The following is a 15,031-nucleotide window of genomic DNA, read 5'->3' on the forward strand; positions in this document are numbered from 1 at the left end:
TCTTTATGGCAACTCTGGTTCACACGCTGCTGCTGCTGATTCCAAACATTTATCACAATTCTGCAAAGCGGTAGAGCCCATAAATTTTCCCTCATCCTCACAAAATACTGATTATCTCCCTTTCAAAGATGAAAAAAGAGAAGTTTTGATGTTAAATAACCCAAATTATGAACTAAATAAATGATAGAGCTAGTTCCCAAGACAATTCTGGTTGTTTCCAAACAGGCACCCTTAGTCTGATTTCCTTAATCCCCTCACTTTTCACTGATTCTTCTCTTATCATTGGTAAAGTGTGTCCATGTATGTACAGAACAGTACGTTCCATCCTCCACCACTTCCACCACTGCTCATTCCTCCTCTGATTCCACGCCCCACTTGAGGTGCCTACATTCACCTGCTCCACTCTTGAGTCCCATTATAATGATCTGGAAATGATGATTGTCTGCAGGTCTCATATCAGCCTCTCTTTTTGCTTTCACTATTCGTGATCTTTTACAACAAAAGAGCACTCTTTTCTCTCTTAGCGTATTTGATGGTCTGCCTCTGGAGATTTTATCTGTTGATATCTATAAATCATGGACTATTTTTCTGTTTCACTGGATTCTTTCAGAACTCACACCCATTATAATTTTCCATAAAGAATGAATTCTGGGACAGGCAGGGCAGCTCATACCTATAATCCTGGCACTCTAGGAGGCCAGGATGGGAGAATCCTTGAGGGTAGGAGTTCAAGACCAGCCTGCGCAAGAGGCAGACCCTCATCTCTGAAAAAAATAGAAAAACTAACTGGGAATGATGGTGCTCGCCTATAGTCCCAGCTACTTGGGAGGCTGCGGCAGGAGGACCAATTGTGCCCAGGAGTTTGAGTTTGCAGTGAGTTGTGATGATGTTGCTGTACTCTAGCCCTGATGACAGAAAGAGATTCTATCCCCCCCCAAAAGAGTCCAGATTTCTGTTCTCCTCCCTCATGGTTCAAAACATCACTTTAATTCTAATTGATTCACAGATTTACCATCCTGCCACTGATCATTCTCTCTGCAAATATATGTTTGAAATTGTAAATAAATACTTGGAGCATAACTTTCCAACTACCGTTGTCTAATGTATTTGTATTACTGCATTGACTTCACTGTATTTTGGATTTCCTTGCCCCTCCCCAGCTGTCATTTCTACAACTATCCCCCAAATAGATACTTAAGTAACACAGATTCTATTTGTAATACTTGCATACATTATTTATCCAACACAGTTAATAGGTTTCTTTAAGAAGCATTTTCCCTATCAAAATATTGTATCAATGCAATTTATTATTAAGAAGAAGTTATTAGCTCCCTTCTTCTTACCTGCTTTCCAGCCCCACCTCTAAGAGTTTCTAATCTGACCTATTCCTTTGGGATCCTGATTAAGCCACAGATTTGCTATAAATATGTCATTAAATACTCATGACTCTTGTTTTCCACATTCTCTCTTCTATATGCAGAGTTGGAGGGATGTGGACCAAGAACGTGCCTTCCACAGGCTCCTTCTTGTCTTTATTTTATTATGGAAGCATAAACCTACTGATAATTGCATATTTTTATAAAACAAGCTGATTAGAGGAAGTAAGACCAAAAATTTATATTTGGGATGAGAAGGAAGTAAAAGGCTGTACTTAGCATTTTGGTCATTTCCACTGGTTATTACTAGACCTTTGCATGGATATCTATGGGGAGTTTTACCCAAGAGTCTTATATCCACTTTATGTTACTGTCCCTAAGTAGACCCTCCTTCAAAAGTACTACCTAATACAGTGTCTAGCACTTATTCTACATAACTATTTGTTGAATAAAAGAAAATGGAAGGAACGCTATGCAGTTGGGGGTGGTGGGAATAACTGACTAAGGACAGATGAGGTATCCTTTTCTGCCTCCCCTAGTCATGATATCATCAATTACCAACAAAACTCAGATCCAAATCCTAGATCTCACAAGGGCGGTGCCAGTAACTTCTCATCTGTCTCACCACATTAATTTCTTATCATGCTCATGCTTTTTCATATTCTGATCTTTGTTTCATTATTTTTCTTCATAATAAAACCAAGGTATATTTTCACTTTAACACCCACCATTCACTATTTCATCTTCACAGAAGTCTTGACCTCTCTAAATAGTATATTCTCAATTTCTATATTGCTTTTCTCTATATGGACCCTTTATTATGCATATAGAGAATTGTGCTTAGATGCATAGGTCTTAAATTGTTCAATGAACATATATCAAAGTATTTGAATCTATTTTCTTTTCAGTTCTACCCAGTGCATAGCACAATATAAATATATATTGCCTTTAATATTAAAGCATATTTAAAAAAGTGTTTTTTCTGTCACATAAAAATTCCACCCACAGATGGAATAGCCCCATTCTTATACTGTCTTTTAAATGTTTCTAAAGGTAATTTATAATAAAATTTATTTATTTGGAAATTGCTTTTGTGGTGTCACCCAAAAATATGCGTTGGAAATTTAATCCCCAATGTAACAGTGTTGAGAAGTGAGGTCTAAGGAGAGGTGATGAGACCACAAGGGCTGAGTGAATGAATTAATGCTGCAATTGCAAGAGTGGGGTCATTATAAAAGGGAGAGTTTGTTTCCCTTTTATTCTCTCTCTCTCAGTCTTTCTTTGCTCTCCCATGAAATGATGTGGCAAGAAAGCCCTTGCCAGATGCGGCCCCTCAATTTTGGACTCTCCAGACTCCAAAACCGTGTGCCAATAAATTTCTATTCATTACAGAAATCTGTGGTATAGTGTTAAGTAGCCACACAAAATGATGTAAGACAGAAACATCTGAATAATATCATAGAGTAATGAGAAAAAAATGCATGGATGATGAAAGCAATTAACTTGATAAACTGAAGTCTTAATGATAAAAAAGCATTTTGAACTATAATCCTATACTGAGTTACATATGTCAAGACTTAACAGAATAGAAAAGTATTAAACGTAATATTTTTGTGTATCATAGCCTACACTTTTATCCACATTTACTGAATCATTTTGTGCTTTAATAGTGCAAGATGAGAGAATTAAAAAAAAATCAATATGATTAAACCAAAAAGCAGGGACAAATCTTAACCAAAAAAACATAAACTGCCTGGAGTCCAAAATCATTTAAATATAAAAATTTTAAAATCCAATAAATATAAGATGAAATAATTGGTCAGATGTTTTCCATCTCCCTCACTGGAGATCAAAGTTCAAATTATAGGAGGAGGACTGTCACTTTCCATGGGTTTCATTTAAAGACTATGGAAATGCTTGAATTGAATTTATATCACAAGAGGTATGAAAAGTTCACACTTTTCTACTATACAAGTAGGTATAGCTTTAATCAAAAGCGGCAAGGTATAGCTTTAATCAAAACTCCCAATTTTATTTTTTTTTAAGGAGCAAAATGAGAAGCTTTTTACATTCATAATATCCAACTCCCTCACAGCTATCAGGGTTTCATAAACTTTGGGAAAAAGTCATCTCATTTAATTGAATTTGAAATTTTCCCCATTATAAATATAAAAGGAGGGGTGTTCATATGCCAGGCACATATGCAGGGAGAATGCAGTGGGATATGAAAAGCTAATATTCTTGAATAAAAAGTCCCACTTGTGCACAGTAACAGTATAATAATGGATTTTCTCCTCGGCATTACTTACAGGAGCACCTTTCTCTCCAGCAGGACCAGGAGGGCCCTGGGGTCCTGGGCGCCCCGGCAAACCAATTGGGCCAGCTGTGCCTGCAGATCCACGCTCCCCTGGAGAGCCCTAGCACAGAGAAAAAAAAAATAGTTTGTGATTAATGATGAATTGTTACTGCCTTAAGAATCATGTATTTAACAACAGAACCTCATAGTCTAGTAAATTATGTAAAAAATAACTTTTAGACAACTTTAAGATCTCAAAACAGAACATCTGTACCCATCATTTTGGATGTTAATTTTCAGCCCCAATATTAATCACAGATGTTGAAGCTAGAAAATATTGATAAGATAAAAATTACTTCTCCAAATGTAGAGAAACTTTGCCAAAAATACAGTTAAAGAATTTGTAAAATTTGAACTTGACATAAACAAAGGTAGCATTTTGACCTGTAATTAGATATTTAAAATAAAACAGAAAATATTCTTTATTATGCATAATTAATCAAGAGTTCTGTGAAAATTACATTTTTATCAATCAAGTATTCCAAATACTAAAGAGGGGGGTACGGTCACAGTTGTATTTTTCAGGAAATAAACATCTACTCTTCTGTCAATGTATGTGTATTTAATTTAATAATATAGAAATATTTTTATTAAAAAAAAAACATATGTGTATAATTTCACCAGCTGGCAGACATTGGGCTACTGCAGAAGAGAAAAGTCATTGTAGTATTTTCTAAGTATTGTATTTAAGTTGGTGCAAAAGTAATTGTGGCTTTGAACTATGAATTTTAAATCGTCATAATGAGGCTCAAACAAATCATTATTAATCAATAAAACACATTGTTGCCAATAAGAAGGATATTTGTTTCTTCCTATAGCATAAAACTTCGTCCTTCAGGATTCAAGGAACTCTTGGAAAGCATTTTCAGCATCCTGCTAGCTATGAAAGCATTTTCCCTGCAAAAAGTTGTCATGCTTGAATGTTGGGTACCAGCTCCAACGATGCTATGGGTTCTCTCTGAAGAACAATGAAAAAACAAGAGAAGAAGTAGCGGGACCAGGACGCAGTGTGCCTTCTTCATAGGGTTCAACATAGCATGCAGCACCTTGCTCCAGGCCAGCTTGCTTTTATTTCATACACCATTGTTTTAATCATAAATCTCCTGAGAGAAAGGCAAAAAATTGCATTATGGTTCTAGTTGTGCTTGCATTTTCTAATTAAACTGTTTAACTACGTTAATTGGATGGATTTACTTTTTACTTTTATGGCTCTAAGGCAGTGGTTCTCAACCTTTGTAATGCTGCAACGTATTTTCATTGTTAAAAAGTGTCTGCGACCCACAGGTTGAGATTATGATTTTAATTACAAACAGAACGTGGGACGCAGGACGTCAGAGAAGATCCCAATTAGGCCACGCACACAAATCACCAGAGTGACGATTAATACTCAGAGCCTGTTTCTCACTCTTCTGATCATACCAAGGCGACAGAAGAAAAGAGCTATTTTATCACTTTATCTGGGCTAGAGCAAATCTTGCTGTCTTTAACAAGGTGTAAACATTCTATATACCCTAACTTCACAAAAGCACTCCCTCTCAGAGCCCTAACCATCTGGGCCAGTCTCCCTGGCTTAGAGACCTCTGTGGCTGCAGAGTCCTGCTGGGGGAGGGGTGAAATTTCAGCAATGCGCTTCCTGAGTGTTAAAGGAGCCAGACCTCCAACAGTGGGTGTTGTGCTGGATTTCCCGCATCCACTTCTCTCCTGTTTCTGTTTTCCTTTGCCCATTCTCTGCAATAATTTCCTTAATTCAATTCCTAGCCTACTTATAAGTAATACTTGAATATTGCTTTTAAGCTTATTACATCATTATTACTAGCAAAGCAAGCACATCAATATGACTCTTCCCTTAAGTACTCCCACATGACCCACCCTTGAAGAAGTGGGAGTGGGTTGGAGAGAGGTCAAGTGAATACAGTGGATAAAGCAAAACTTCACAGCCCAGTTCATTCAACTTTTGAAGCACTGATTGTGTGATGTATGGTTGGGTGTTGTCGTGAAGAATTGGGCCCTTTCCGATGACCAACGCTGGCTGCAAGTGTTGCAATTTGTAGTGCATCTCATTGATTTGCTGAGCATACTTCTAAAATGTAACAGTTTCATTCATTGGGACTAAGAAAGCTATGGAAGGTCAGACTGGCAGCAGACCACCTTTTCTTTGGTGCAAGTTTGGCTTTGGGAAGTGCTTTGGAGGTTCCTCTCAGTCCAACCACTGAGCTGGTTTCACCATTTGTGGTATAAAACCCACTTTTCTTCACAAGATACAATCTCAAGGAGAAATGGTTCACTGTTGCGTCGAGTAAAATAAGAAGACACTTGAAAATGATGATTGTTCTGATTTTTGGTTGGTTCATGAGCACCCACTTATTGAGCTTTTTCATCTTTCCAATTTGTTTCAAATAACGAATGGTCATGGAAGAGCTGACGTTGAGTTCTTAGGCAACTTCTCGTGTAGTTACCACGAGCAGCTTCGATTGTTGCTCTTGGTGGGTTGTTGTCAACCTCCAATGGCCAGTCACCACACTCCTCCTCTTCAAGGTTCTAACCTTCTTTGAAAAACTTCTTGAGCCACCACTGCCTTGTATGACTGGACATTTGTTTGTGAGTAGTACCTGTGCCAAATATGTTGTTGATGTTGTGAGTTGTCTCTGCTGCTTTAAAACCCATTTTAAACTCTGATAAGAAAATGGCTTGAATTCGCTTTTTGTCTAACATCATTTTTATAGTCCAAAAGAAATATAAAATAAACAGCAAGTAATAAGTAAATGGAAATAAAAAAACATAAAGCAATAAATGTGCATTAGAATGATACATAACATAAGCACATTTATTTATGTATTCCAGTATCAAACGGCAAATTTCAACAATGCAAAACTGCAATTACTTTTGTACCAACCTATACATTCAAGAAGTCAGGTCTAGAAGTGAAAAGAACAACAACAACAGGAAAAAACAAACAAACAAACAAAAACCTGTGCTAATCATTGAAGAAAGTGAGCCAGGAGTATAGGAAGAAAGGACAGAAAGGGGATCAGAAGGATAACAGAAGAAGAGCAAGATCGAGGTATATGGATTCAGAGCACAGTGCAAATATGTTTCTTAAACCACTAAAAGGAGAGGAGAAAAGTTCAGTAATAAGATACTCCTTTTTTGAAACACAAAAATATCAGTAGAACACAACATAATGAAACTAGGCTGTTCTGTTTTATTCAGGTTAAAATTAAAACGCCTGAAGATAAATCTCCACTTATCCAAAAGCTGATTGATGTTTCCAGTATCAATGTACATACAAGGCGACTGTACTACATGTTTTGTTTGAATACATCACTTGTAAATCTCAGAAAAGGATTACTACCCAATTTTTTTAAAATATAAAATAAGTATCCAATTTAAATGCTGACATATTTTATTTGTTAATGGCTATACAAAAACAATGCGATTTTGATTTGTCTGGCCATGAAATTTTTCTTTTTCCTTTCCTGATTAAATTGTACTGTTCAAATAATACCTGAGGAAGATACCACACTAGATTGTGCAGAAGTTGACAGTTATGACACCAGAATGACAAAAGGAGAGAATCACGAAGAAAGCAGAAGCTTATATTAAAAGAATTTGTTATTTTCCAGTTACTGAGCCACTACATAACAATTACAGTGCTAAGTCATTTGCATATGTAATTGCTGAATAATATGTACATTTAAGGCTGTGTGCCCTGATTCACTTCCTAAGATGCGTAATTTATAAATGGTGAAAAAAAATCCTGACTCATTGTTACCATAAAATTCATATAATTGTGTTGAATTTTAATAAGCAGAAGAAATATAACCATTTATGAACAAGCTTATTTGGGCTAACCCCTCCCTAAAATGAGCAAATTTAAAAGAATTCATGAAAGTCCTTCTCTTCTTTATCCAAGTAGTCATTCACTATCACCAGTTTAGTGCATTTGAACTTACTACTCAGTTCATTTTTTTGTGTGTGTTTGAATTTTTTTTTTTTTTTTTGGCAGTTTTTTACCAGGGCTGGGTTTGAACACACCACCTCCAGCATATAGGGCTGGCGCCCTACTCCTCTGAGCCACAGGCGCCGCCAAGTGTGTTTAAAATTTTTAATGTTTACATTTTTAAAAGTAAACTTTGAAACATATATGCCTTAAAATACATTAACAGTTCATTTTAAATTTCTGTTCTTTGTTACTATTATTTATATATTTGTTATAATTTTTTGCATCATAAAAGATCTGTTTGCAGTTTTGATAACAATTCAACGCCTAGACTTTTTCATCATGTTGTACTCCTAATTTTAAATGAAAATGCTTCTTTTTCTTCTATGCTGAACTGTGAAATGGTTTGTGTTAATTCTCATTTTTAAGAAGATATTGTCCCTAAATAATCCCAAAAAAAATTCACACACACATTCTCAGCATTATTTTTTACTTTATATTTTAGCAGTATAGAACGAAAGTTATTTTCTTCAAAAATATATTCTAACTGTCCCTCTAACACAGTATGTACATTTTTACCTCCAAATATTTGGTAATATTTATCTTATGACTGGGAAAGCTTTTGATCTTTTCCTGTACTATTAAAATTCAGCTATTTTTTTAGGCCCAGGTAAAAATCGTCATGCCAAAAAATGGTATCTCTCTGAAAATTTGGAGCATGAGATGTCTTTCAAAGTTTTCTTCGTGGAATCTGACATAGTACTCTAGGTTCTCTGCAATTAGTTTCTGATCAATTAATATAGAACTTGGCAATGAATTTTCTGTGGCAATTGCCTCCACGTTCTCTTCATCCATACTACCAAACAATACAGCATGTATTGTTATATATATTACTATATGTATTAGATAACTATAATTCATTCGTCTTTTTTAAGTATATGAACATACTGAGAAAAAATTTAGACTCTCAATGTAGTCAATAAAATTTTCCAAATTTATAGAAAAACAGCAACATCAATTGAACGTTTATCTTCCCCTAGAAGATGTAGTATCAAAATTAAAAGAAATATATGTTAAATTAATACAGTATGATGGAAATGTTACGTGACAATAACTCATGACATTGACTTAAGTAAAGAATGCCTGTTAAATTTATAGTAAAACATTGTTACTAAAATTACTTGAAAATGATATAAAATTCAAATAATTATTGTATCTCATGTAAAGATTGCCTGCTTTGTGACTCTATGGCAATGTGTATAGTTTATAGGTATTATACACTACTTTTCAGTACAAGCTTAACTTTTTAAATTTCTCCATTGGGAGCATTCATGCGATTAAATTATAGACTAGCACCTATATTAAAATTGCTTGTGGAATCTGTATTAAAATTAATAACAAGAATGTATTACTTTTCTGTAGTTAAAAAATATTACTCACAATCTTGTCACAGCTCATAAACTTTGAAACAAAGCTTGAAAACAACAGAAGATATTTTCCAATGTATATTTCTGCCCTAAAGTACAATTTCAATTTCATTTTCTATTAGTTATGTCAAACATCTATAAGCCTAGATATTTGTAATAATAGCATGCTTTCAAGTGATTTTATTTTATATATCTGTAAATTAAAAGTGAAAATCTCTAACAAGATCTACTGATTAAGCAAATGATACAGCAAATTTGAAAATCTTATTTAAACATTCTCAGGCCAATTTTATAAGAATAAGCCTATAAACCCTTCATTAAATCATTAGAGAAGTCTTTTTTTTCTTTATTGGAGACAGAGTCTCACTAAAGGTAGCATGCAGTGGCGTCATCTCAGGTAGCATGCAGCAGCATCATTACAGCTCACTGCAACCTCAAATTCCTTGCCTCAAGCAATCCTCCAGCCTCAGCCTTGGCCTCTGAGTATCTGAGTCTAATGGAGCATTCCGTCACATCTGGTTAATTTTTCTACTTTTGGTAGATACACAGTCTCACTTGTGCTCAGGCTGGTCTCCAACTCCTGAGCTCAAGCAGTCCTCCCACCTTCGCCTCCCAGAGTGCTAGAATTACAGGTGTGAGCCATCACACCAGGACTGGAAGTTTTTGTTTTGTTTGTTTGTTTTAAGACCAAGTCTGACTATGTTGCCCTTGGTAGAGTGCTATGGTGTCACAGCTCACAGCAACCTCCAATTCTTGAGCTTAAGTGATTCTCTTGCCTCAGCCTCCCAAGGAGCTGGGACTACAGGCACCTGCCACATTGCCTGGTTATTTTTTTGTTGCAATTTTCATTGTTGTTTAGCTGGCCCAGGCTGGGTTTGAACCCGCCAGTTTCAGTGTATGTGGCTGACACTGTAACCACTGTGCTACAGGCACTGAGCCAGAAGTTTTAGTTTTTTCAGTGAAAATTGCAACCCAATATTAAAAGAAGGTCCCATTCAAATATACAACAAAAATATAGTGAGGATCTACTCCCCTGTGACACAGTAAATACAAACTGTATTATGGTATGAACAAGCCCTTGGGAAACTCACATTGCAGATGTTTTCTTCTTTTTCTTTTTTTTCCATAAAGTGTAGGCATCTATAGTGATAAAAATTTTTGGCATTGCTCTGTAGCTGGCTATAAAAAAGAGGGCTTTATAATTGTCAGGTAAATAATTATACCTAAAATGAATGCTTAGGCTTAAGTACAGATTAAATGAATAATGATCAGCGTCACAAAGCTAGAGGTTTTGCTTGTTTTTTTTCATATGATCCCCAACACTTGGGGTCGTTAATGGCATATCACAAAGACTAAATAAATGTGCACTTGAACATGGAATTTTTTCATTCCAGCCCTGGAACCACTAGCTTTCTGATCTTGAGCAAATTCTCTATGGTTCACTTTTCCTGCTCATAAAATAAAGACAAATAACAGTCTGTCATCAGGTTTCTGTGACGTTTAATGTGATGCATCCAAAGGTCTTTGAATAACCCTATTAAGGTCTGAATGCAGTAGATGACAGAGAACAATACATGAATATCCAGGTATTTCAAAAGTAGATATGAAAATCTCAAACAATTATACAAATAAAATTTAAAAAATAGTAAATTAAGATCCAGGCGGTTATATGATAAATCTAGGGCTTACTATTAGAAGGGTAGGCCTTTTTCCACATAATATGGTATCATTAATCCTATTTTAAACTATTTGTTACTTGTCTCTCTATAGCAATAGTGACTATTTTACACATCAAAAGTCCTTAACTGGAAAGAACTTGATGGCAGAAGGGCTAATACTATAGAAATATTATTTTCTTAATTTGGATTTAAAAATAACAATGAATACATGATAAATTAAAAGTTTTCCAAAGGCAACACATGTATAGAATTACATGAACTATAGTGATCATACTACCCTAAGTTTCCTTTTATTTCTTACTGAATATTAACAGTTACAGGAAATACATATTTTTTCTCTTGTTTTCAACTGAAAAGTAAAATTTTGCATGCTTTTAAAAAGGAGGAATTTACATTTCTCTACTTAGTTACCTTACTTCCATGTCGGCATTCATCCCTTCCCATAACCCTTCCTTCCCTGAAGCCCTGTGATACCTTCCTCATAAACCTTACAATGGTAATAAAATAAGAAACAATAGCAACAAACTATATTCTTGGAGCAATGAGCATAGTAGATATTTCTCTAATCGTTCACACAGAGAACACCCAAATAAATATTTTACTAATGACTTCAATATTCTGATTCATATTCTGAAGCATCTTAAGGAAACCGTCCTAAAACGGAAGTCACAGGCAAAGAGCATGGACAGCTGTGTGGCAGGACTGCCCCTGGAGCAGGATCTGCTCACCCCAGCCCTGTACCTGCTCCCATATTACCTCCCACTCCTAGGTTGGAGGATACAAATGTGGCTATAGAGATAGAAGGCTTTTACTAAACACACTACTGTATTTGTTTTAATGTCCTCATTTTTAGAGAAATAACAGTTGGCAATGGGATGATTCTATATTACAAAAAAATATCTGGAGGAGAGATACTCAGGGAAGATACCTTCTTTAGTCGTGTTTTTTGAATATACAGCTGTTAGGTGAAAGCAGAGATTCATTGCATGATACCTGTGCGTACACGGTGGGCTCACATCAATGTAGAATGCTTTTACAGTTTATGTGTGAGGTGTGGAAAACGCTGCCATGCCTTCCTCTGTTGATGTTCAGTCCCTCTACCACTGTCTCCTATGAGCATCAAGACGTCTGCTCAGTGAGCGAATCCCCTGAGTCAGAAGACAACCCTGTGCTTTCATGGGCATCTATTACCACCTCCTGGATACAGTGAGCGCTTACTGAAATCCCAAAGGCACAGCAATCTGTTGGTATCATTTTGTTTGTTGTAAGCGGTAGCACTACAAACTGTTACTCAATATACATTCAGTCCTAGGAGCAAAGCCTTTACTAACCATAGCCTTAAAATTCCAGGGTTTTACTAAGAGAGAACAGCGATGAATACTTCATACTGAATTTAGCATGCAGAAAACCCCAGCTTTTCATAGGTAAAACTAATTTTTATCTGTAGCTCCAACTGCAATATAATTCTCTGAGGCAAACGTCATTATTCTAATCTTTGTGTTCTCTATTCTATCTTAGCATCTCTCTTAATATTTGCTATATTATCTATGCCAGATCTGTCTTCTTCAGTAAACCATAAGCTCTTTGCAGAGAAGTCCAGTTTATGAAACTATATAATTTCAGTTTTATAGATTATCTAGTATATTCAAAGAGTTACTTATTTATGGTTTTTACATAAGAAAAGACTTATAGCAGCTTACAGAATATACATAAAATATAAGACAATATAAGCAAGCAGTGAAAGCAAGTAAGCAGGGTGGTGCCTGTGGCTCAAGGAGTAGGGCACTGGCCCCATATACCAGAGGTGGTGGGTTCAAACTCTGACCTAGCCAAAAACTGCAACAGCAACAAAAAAAAGAAGAAGAAGGAGAAGAAGAAGAAGAAGAAGAAAGCAAGTGAGGAAATAATTATTTTTATTGGCCTAAAATGAGCCAATAATATCAGTAACCTAATGCATGCTATAGACCAAGGTTTTTCCAACAGTAAGTCATGATCCATTGGTGGGTTATGAAATTAATTTAATGGGTATTGTTCAGTACTTTAAAAAATGACCAGAATACAATATAACTGATTATATTAAAGTATATCATATGTACTTTTTTGTAGTAAGTTGTGTTCAGAAAGGATTATTTTTTGTTCTGTCTCTTAGTTTGACTCCATAACTTCTTCAAGCTAAAGCAAGAAAACAGTTCACTGCTCAAGAAATCACAAAAGGTAACTTTTTAAAAGTCTACAAATAGCATACTTAAAAAATAGAACGTACAAATATTTCTAAAGCTACAATGAGCAAGAGCTTTCTTCTGAGGATATGCTGAAAGTGGAACATGCATAAAGTAATAGCTTGTATCTCTAGACAGCTATGCTTAGTTGGCGAGTTTTATACATAATAGCTCCTCTGGACAGAAGTCCATGACATCACACACCCAGATCTAAAAGAGTACAGCAAACCCATTTCCACAAGATGTCACAGTGATGTGATTAAATGCCCAGGGCTGTGTTTTCCTTTTTTTTTTTTTTTGCAGTTTTTGGCCAGGGCTGGGTTTGAACCCGCCACCTCCAGCATATGGGGCGGGCACCCTACTCCTTTGAGCCACAGGTGCCACCCCAGGGCTGTGTTTTTGACTGAATAACATATGAATAAAGAGAACAGATGGCAAATATAAATTGAATAGATGAGCACATGAATGGTTATACTGAGTATTAAATATTTTATTTTTATGGATTATAAAGAAAGATATGGTATAAAAGTACATAATTGCAACACATACAAACTTTATCAGTTTCACAGTAAGCAGCTAATTATTATCTGATTAAAGCTCTGCTTGGGGCTTTCAGTTTTAGTTCATTGGTATTTTGTGCAGTGAGGGAAGACATTTCTCTAGTAATCTAGAAATACACAGCATAATTATATTTCTTACAAAGTGTATTCTATGAAAAAAAAAAGTAAGGATTCAACAGGATACTGAAAAACATCTATAGTTATTAAAGATTAAACCTAAGCGTAGGCTTGGTACCTGTGGCTCAGCGGCTAGGACGCCAGCCACAAACGTGGGAGCTGGCGGGTTCAAAACCAGCCTGGGCCTGCCCAACAACCATGACAACTATAACCAAAAAATAGCTGGGCATTGTGGCAGGCACCTGTAGTTCCAACTACTTGGGAGGCTGAGGCAAGAGAATCACTTAAGCTCAAGAATTGGAGGTTGCTGTGAGCTGTGATGTCACGGCACTCTACCCAGGGTGAGATAGTGAGACTCTGTCTCAAAAAAAAAAAAAGATTCAACCTGTACATTAATTTAAGCAGAGTAATACTTGATACATTCAAAACAAGCAATAGAATCTTTAAGAAAATTAAAGCTTAGTTAGCTCTAATATTAGCTGTTCTTGCTCTCCTGACAAAATTGTTCACAGCATATAGAAGGGTCAGGAGAACTTGGAAATGAAACTGGGAGTGAGAGACACAGAGAGAGGAAGAGAGTGGGGGAGAGAGAAAGGAGGTAACTAAGCAGATATTTATGGAGTTAGTTCTACATATCTGGAAATAAGTTCACGTAAAATTCTATTGAGTATTTTTTCTTCAGGTAACTTGTGAAAATTGTTTGCCTCCTCTAAGCCTCAGATTTAAAAATGAAATGATAAAATTGAATGATATTAATATCTACCATACCAAATTATAAGAATCAAGATAATGAACATAAGTGCTTAGCGTAAGAGTTGAAAGAATAAACACTCTTAATATTGTTTCCCTTTCCTTTTCCGTACCTTCAGCTGTCATGTTCGTTACCCACATTCTCTTCCTCAGAGAACTCATCCCTTTCATTTGTTTTCCTTAATTTGAGTAAGTGTTCAACATCCATCCCTCTCCTGTGAATTTCTTTCACTTACCATTATTTGGTCAATATCCCAAAGGTTAAAAAAAGCTAATATGGTATTGATATAAACTGAGAAGGATCCATTGTAAAATCAAGGAATTGTATAGGATATTTTATGCTTTTATTCCTTATGACACAGAATTTCATCATTTCTCACCAAATGACCAGATATTTCCTTCTGATATTTTGCTGTCACCTTTTGATCAACTTCTTATCTTTCTTACCAAAGAAGCCTCCACTTGGTGCCTTGTTTTTAACATAAATCACCAGGAAGGCTCAGCGCCCATAGCACGGTGGTGACGGTGCCAGCCACATACACCGAGGCTGGCAGGTTTGAACCCAGCCTAGGCCTGCTAAACAACAATGACAACTGCAATAAAAAAA

The 15,031-nt window shown here is 35.8% G+C and overlaps 1 protein-coding gene across 3 annotated transcripts in view; it reads right to left on the reverse strand.

Annotated features, from left to right (window-relative positions):
* Positions 1–15,031, reverse strand: part of COL11A1 (collagen type XI alpha 1 chain) — a 209,532-nt gene that overhangs the window by 58,183 nt on the left and 136,318 nt on the right. For all 3 annotated transcript variants that reach the window (XM_053591954.1, XM_053591955.1, XM_053591953.1), the window contains one exon: positions 3,686–3,793. In XM_053591954.1, coding sequence (XP_053447929.1) covers positions 3,686–3,793 — 108 coding nt within the window. The remainder of the gene's footprint in view (positions 1–3,685; positions 3,794–15,031) is intronic.

This window comes from Nycticebus coucang, chromosome 5, assembly GCF_027406575.1.
Source record: "Nycticebus coucang isolate mNycCou1 chromosome 5, mNycCou1.pri, whole genome shotgun sequence".
Taxonomy (NCBI): domain Eukaryota; kingdom Metazoa; phylum Chordata; class Mammalia; order Primates; family Lorisidae; genus Nycticebus; species Nycticebus coucang.